This window comes from Cyprinodon variegatus, unplaced genomic scaffold (genome assembly GCF_000732505.1).
Source record: "Cyprinodon variegatus isolate N-32 unplaced genomic scaffold, C_variegatus-1.0 Scaffold757, whole genome shotgun sequence".
NCBI classification, from domain to species: Eukaryota; Metazoa; Chordata; class Actinopteri; order Cyprinodontiformes; family Cyprinodontidae; genus Cyprinodon; species Cyprinodon variegatus.
In genome coordinates this window covers 63,942-70,720 of record NW_015151210.1, presented here as the reverse complement: position 1 = coordinate 70,720, position 6,779 = coordinate 63,942, and the positions used below count along the sequence as shown (strand labels likewise).

General features: G+C 34.6%; 1 protein-coding gene across 1 annotated transcript in view; it reads right to left on the bottom strand.

Annotated features, from left to right (window-relative positions):
• vtcn1 (V-set domain containing T cell activation inhibitor 1) overlaps positions 1–1,672 on the bottom strand; it is a 9,217-nt gene extending 7,545 nt beyond the window's left edge. The window contains exons 1-2 of the mRNA XM_015395744.1: positions 1,580–1,672; positions 1,206–1,270 (exon numbers count right to left, since the gene is read on the bottom strand). Coding sequence (XP_015251230.1) covers positions 1,206–1,270; positions 1,580–1,611 — 97 coding nt within the window. The 5' untranslated portion in view covers positions 1,612–1,672. The remainder of the gene's footprint in view (positions 1–1,205; positions 1,271–1,579) is intronic.
• Between the last annotated feature and the right edge of the window lie 5,107 nt (positions 1,673–6,779).

The following is a 6,779-nucleotide window of genomic DNA, read 5'->3' as shown; positions in this document are numbered from 1 at the left end:
GCAGGAGTAATGCAAAAGCAGGTATTCATTTTTAGCTACACCCCCTCATGGCCGGTATCGTTGGAAACTAGAGGCTCAGACCTTTTCAAGGAGGTGTCAGAGGTAATTTTGCGGCCATTTCAGGTGATGCAACCAGCATGCGTTACATAAGCTTTCTCTGTTAATCTTATTCAGCTTGGTGATATTATTTTTAAATTTCAATGAAACAACAGCTAAATCTTAGGAGCAAAGGCTTTGCCTTATGCAGAAGGTCTCCAATAATGTAAATCAGAATATTTTTCCGACCAGATTCCCTTTTATAAATGGAAAAATAAATTTGGCATAATTTGTCAAATTTTGGCACTGGCAAAATCACATTTCCACCTAGCATACTGCCCAATAAAACCGTTGTGGAACAACCATATTTTAACTTATTCAGTCCAAATTTGCTTGACTTATAGTCAAGATGTGGATCTATAAAGTCTGAGGGTTCATCCGCAGTTTCAAATGGGTTTTCATGTTGTTTAGTGAGGTTAAATACTTTACATTTTTTTCTTTGTTTGATCACCTATAAATAAGACATGGTGACATTTAAAATAGTGGTTCCACCTGAAAAATATTCCTCAATGTCTTTCTGTCACACAAATACAAACTAGTATATTTCCAATTTATAGTTTGGGAGCTGTACTTGCTTTCATTCACATATGTAATTTCAGGCGGAATTTGCTCCTAAGATCCTCAGGGCTTAAGGGGTTAAATTTCCACTCAATATAATTTGATTAGAAATGTTGAGTTAGAATGCTCTAAATTTAGAATATATTCAAAATGTCTGCTCACTAATCATTAAAATAAAACATTTAAATCTTCAAATAATATTTAATAATACAGAAAACAAGTATTATGAAGTATTTATGAGGTTAAAGCAGGAAGCTTTACTTTAAGTTTCCTTGAATTATTACAAAAAATGTACAGAAAATACTTCCTAGATTGAGAACATAACCATGGTAAATGTGTATCTTCGGCAAATAATTGTTAACAGAAAAGAAGAGTTTACTTATGAGTTTTACTACAGATTGATACATAAAGAATGATGTGATTGCATGCATAGAACCCCATGGTGCATGTCTTTAGAATAAACAAGCACAGCATGCGCTGAACACACCCGTATCTGCCAATAAACCTGAATGAAACATTAATACTAATATTAGTAGATCTGCAGGTCTTACTGGAGAAGGTCAAGGACAGGATGAGGATGATGAGGGCTGCTAAGATGACAATCAGGGTCACCATGCTAAATGTAGAGATAAACAAACAGGAAAATTGAAGGAACAATTATATTTATACACTTTTATGAGCTTTATATGTGCTGAGCTACATAACTGTTTGTATTAGTCTAACATTAGCAGGAGTGGTATGGTTTAGAAATATGAGAAAAATAAAAATGCATGTATTATAAATGATTGCAATATTTGTTAAGACAGTAACCTGAAAATGCATCCACATGTATGTTGAAACAAAATAAAAGACTAATCATTATATCATTATGTTATAACACTGAATTTCTCTCTATTCATTAAAACTGAAAATATGCAAAACTTACCCGTAAAAAATAATCTGTCCGACTGTAGCCATTTCTCCAAAATATCAACTTTAAAAAACTTTTAAGACTTTAAGTGCTGCTGCTTTGCTTTGTCCTCATCCTGATGTTCTGCACATGTGCCGCTTGTTTTTAATGCAGCCTGCACAGAGCGGCTTTCCGCTACCTCCCTTACAGCAAGCATAACACAACACCATGAGTAAATATTATATTTAGGGTGTGGACTCTTCTGTTGTCACAGCAGCTCATTTAACTTTGAAAAATGAACATTTCAACATATCTAGAAGAATTCATAATATGTAACCTGTTTTATTAAATTACAGTCAAAAGTTCATATTTCCTTTTTTTTTATTTATTTATTTTTTTTATTTCTAATATTTAAAGTAGCAAACATAATTGACAGCAGCTTAAATCTTTTCATTAAGACCAAAGAACAGCACAATAGCTCATGTCTTGGGTTTGGTACTTTGCTTAACAGGACAACGGGAAACTTATGCTGTCATGCAAGAAAAAACAACAAGGCTCAAAATGTGTAACATGGAAACCAAGCAGTCATTAAACAAGCAGGTATATTTAATCAATAGAACTTTGGGTTTCAATGAATTCAGTTTGTCACATTAAAATGTCCTTTTGCAAACTTTAATAAGTTATAGGTTAATTATGTTCTAACGTAAAATGTCTTTGTATTAGTGCGATGTAATATGTCAATTTTAGAAATTGTTCCAAAACGGACTATTTAATAGGGAAGGGGGAGTTCTCAGTGTTTAAAAAAGAGAAACACATCAAGTATTAATAGAATTTATTCCAGTCATGTTTAAAGCCATTGATATGTACGACGGAGTATTACGGCCAGGCTAGAGAATAAAGTCATAATATTATGAGAATAAAGTTGCAAAATTCTGAGAACAAAGTCATAACATTACGAGAATAAAGTCGTAATATTACGAGAATTAAATCATCGTACAATAACCCGTTTCAGAAAGAAAGGTTCGAGCTCTGATCAGCAGATGACGGCTGACCAGCTCCACCAATCAGCAACCTGAGTCCACTTTGACATCCTGCCCAATTTGGTGCTAAAAGATTTCCTTATTTGTCAAATCAGAGCCAAAGCATAACTACATATGATGATCATCATTCCTCATTTTAGGGGAGAAAGTGCTTCTTGTAAGAGTTGTCATATATGACGCAGTAGTAGGCCAGGCTAGAGATTTTTTTCTTCTATTTCGAGAATAAAGACGTAACATTATGAGAAGAAAGTTGAATTATTACGAGAATTAAGTAATCATTCAACAACCCATTTCAGAAGGAAAGCTTCAAACTCCGACCAACAGATGACGGCCGACCAGCTCAACCAATCAGCAACCTGAGTCCACTTTGACATCCTGCCCAATTTGATGCTAAAAGATTTCCATATTTGTCAAACCAGAGCCAAAGCATAACTTCACAGGATGCTCAACATTCCTCATTTTAGGGAAGAAAGTGCTTCTTGTTGGAGTTGTCATAAAATACAACTTGTTTGGCGTAATTTTAGGAATTTTTTCTCGTACTGTTACGACCTTATCTCGTAATTTTATGACTTTATTCTCCTAATTGTATGACTTTTTTTCTCGTTATTTTATGACTATTCTCATTGCGATTTTATTCTCGTAATTTTACAACTTTATTCTCGAAACTGTATTACTATTCCAGTTGCGACTTTATTCTCATAATTTTACAATATGTTCTCATAATATTACGACTTTATTCTCGTAATTTGACGATATGTTCTCATAATATGACGACTTTATTCTCGAAATTTTATGACTTTATTCTCGTAATATTACGACTTTATTCTCATAATATTACAACTTTATTCTCGGAATTTTATGACTATTCCCATTGCGACTTGATTCTCGTAATGTTACAACTTTATTCTCGAAAAAGAAGAAAAAAAATCTCTAGCCTTGCCCTAATATTCTGTAAATTCTCAATCTTTCTTTAGGCATTACAGATTTTTCTAATAGTGCCTCCACCTGTGACCAAAACACAGAACTGCAGCACTCTTCTCGTAGCTCGTCTTTTTCACCTTACATGGTGTTCCAAATTGGTGTGAGAGGTCAGCTAGATGCTAGTCGCTTCTAAGTAATTACAAAATTCATCTTGAAAATAATTCTTGGACTCTTTGCTAGGTCGGACCCATTTGATAAGGACAAGCTTGTCACGTCACATCTGCAGAACAGAGTGGGAATTTCTGACACGGAGTAAATTCAGGAAAATAGGCTACAGGCTTAAAGATGCATCGGCGCTGAACTAGTGAGGTGTCAGTCTGCTCATCAAATGATGTTTTAGTCGTAAAGGGTCAAATAAAAAGGCTACTTTAAAGATATTTTTCTGTAAAAACTTCTTAAGTTAGCTTAATTTTTTTCTAAACAGATGGTAAAGAAGTACTAGGGTCATCACAGGTCACCAACATAGAATACAATCACAGGCCATTTAATTTCCTATCTCTAACAGCCTTAGAAGATCAGTCTGTGTGTAAGTAATCTATCTTGCTAAGACCTTCAACAAGTGAAATAAATAATATAAATGAACTTTATTGATCTCACACTGGAGAAATTCTCCTCTGCATTTAACCCATCCCCTTATGGAGCAGTGGGCTGACATTGTGCGGCGCTCGGGGAGCAGTGTGGTGTTAAGGGTCTTGCTCATCCGAACCTCAGGGACCCAAACAGAATGCTCTAACCACCAGGCCACCACTCCCCCCTTGAGCTACTGACAATAAAAGAACTTTTATTGTTCTTTAAAATCTAATAATTTAATGTGTATGATTGTTACATTGCTGCTCTGAGAGGGATCAGCCTTTAAACCTCGCCAATTGCCAATAGAACGTTGCAGAAAGACACTAACTCCAACCCAACAGAAGAAGCATGTGGAGAAAACAACTTTGAGAATCCTATATATGTGTGTGTGTGTTTTGTTCTCGTATATGTGCATGAATGCATATTATATAAAACTCTGTCAAAATGTAAACATGCTATATAGAATTAATGACATGATACGTTTTTATTCAGTTTTATTATTTTAAATATAATGAGTTTGATAATGTTGTAAACAGTGACGCTGGATACTGTTGTGTAAATATTTCAAAGTGCTCACATTTTATTATGAAGTAAAACAAGCTTGCTTTTGGTCTATTTACTGAAAATGTCAAAATCAAAAAATCTGTACATTTTTTATTTACATCCTGTACATTTTATTTGCTTTAACATTTATTTATACATAGAATATTTTTTACTTAAGAGATCAGAAAAGGCATGAGATCACAAAAGCAAATTTTTGATTTAAAGAAATTATAATTCATAAATAAATTATTCTTTTATATATTGCGAAAATAACCAAATATTGGAAGATTAAAGTCCCTTTCTACTGTTAGATGTGTTTTAATGTTCATATAATAGGATAATGTCCTTCACTCGACTCTGCCCTCTCCTGTACATTACTGTTTTCTCTTTTTTTTTCTTTTCCCATGAAGAAGTCAGATTTTGAAACTTGTTCCCATACTTCAGAAATATCTTCAATGACATTCACGCCTTCATCTACTTCCAGATTCTCATGGTGCTTGATACTCTGGATATAGACTTTACAGAGTGTTTCAGCTTTTTTTTTTGCAATTTCCTGTAGCTGATCATTCATATAGTTGCTGACTTCTTCTGCCAACAGGTTTTCGTACACCACACTGTAGTAGGGGGCACTCCATCTCTTTCCTGGTTTACAAGCTCTCCGAATTTCAGAGATGTACCACAGAAGCAGAAAACAGCTGCAAACACCAAGGCCAATGTCCTGCAAATCAAACAAGCCAAATAAGTAAATTAAGATCTGCCTTTTTCTTAAGGAACAGCAAAGGAGAACGGGAATTAAAGCTTTTATAAAGTTTTGGTTTGCATCCAGTCATCTATAAATACATTTTCATATTTAACCATATAACATTTTAACAAGTATATGCTGCAAAATCAAAGACTCCAAACTGGTATATATTACTGTACTCACTTTGATAGACTTTTCAAAAATAAATGTCAATAAAATAGTTTAAGTTTTGGATGCTTTGTATCAAGGAGAAATACAATATTTATAACAGATGATTTTTGGATCAGAATTAACATTTACTTTATAGCTTGATAGGAGCTAAAATCCCTTCAATGACACTTACCAGTGATTCAGTTTTGTAGTGGTCCATTATGCGTTTCTCAGAATACGTAGGATTTTCTTTGCAAGGTATTCCAGTCTGATTTGAGTTGAGGTTCGTCTGTATGCAAAAGTACCAGTCTCCATCAAATAAAACCAGTGAAATCCAGAGAGCAGTGAGGCTGAAATACCTTGAGACAAACTTAAAAAAGCTGTGAAAACCACAGCTACTGGGAAAATGACTTTCGAAACAACGCTGACTGGAAAAAACTTTCCTGCGATAAAAAGGCTCAACAATGTTGACGACACAGGTTAGAATGAAGGGAGGCAAAAGCAAATATAAGAAACCGCCAACATGTAAACCTGGCTTGCAAGAGCAAGTGAAATGCATGTCAAATATATACTGCAGGATGGAGAGCAGGATTATCAGCAGAAACATACTGACTGCAGGTTGAATCAGTTTAAAAAGTCTTATTACAAACTCCGAATCGAGCGCCATTTTGCCAGCCATTTGGAGAACCAAAGGTTAAGATTTGTGCAAATTCTGCCAGGCTGCGTTAAGTTCTTCGATGAGCCCTCAGGAAGTTTCTGTGATGTTCTAACATTGGCTGGTTCAGTGTGGAGTTTTATCCAATCTGGACCACAACCCATGTGAGCCAGGGCTGGACCACAGTGTGCCATACTTCTGTAGCCTACTCTCACAATGACGGAGCCACTTGCTTTCAGTTTTCAAAGATTTCTGAACTTTGATTACACTTCATTATTTTAGGTCACATTAAATTAACAAAAGACATATAGTACAACAAAATAAAATCCTTTTAATTTTAAAGTCACTATACTACAGGTTTTATTTTTTGCTTATTTGTGTTTTCCATCTTTAGTTTGAAACTACAAATATTCTAAACCTTACACAAGATTGAAAAATGTCAGTCTAGGCAACTGGACGGGAAGTTTTCTAGAAGATGTTTCACCTATTATCTAAGAGGCTTCTTCAGTTCTAACTACTGGTAGGGAGCACTGAGATTAATATACTGCAGGTGAA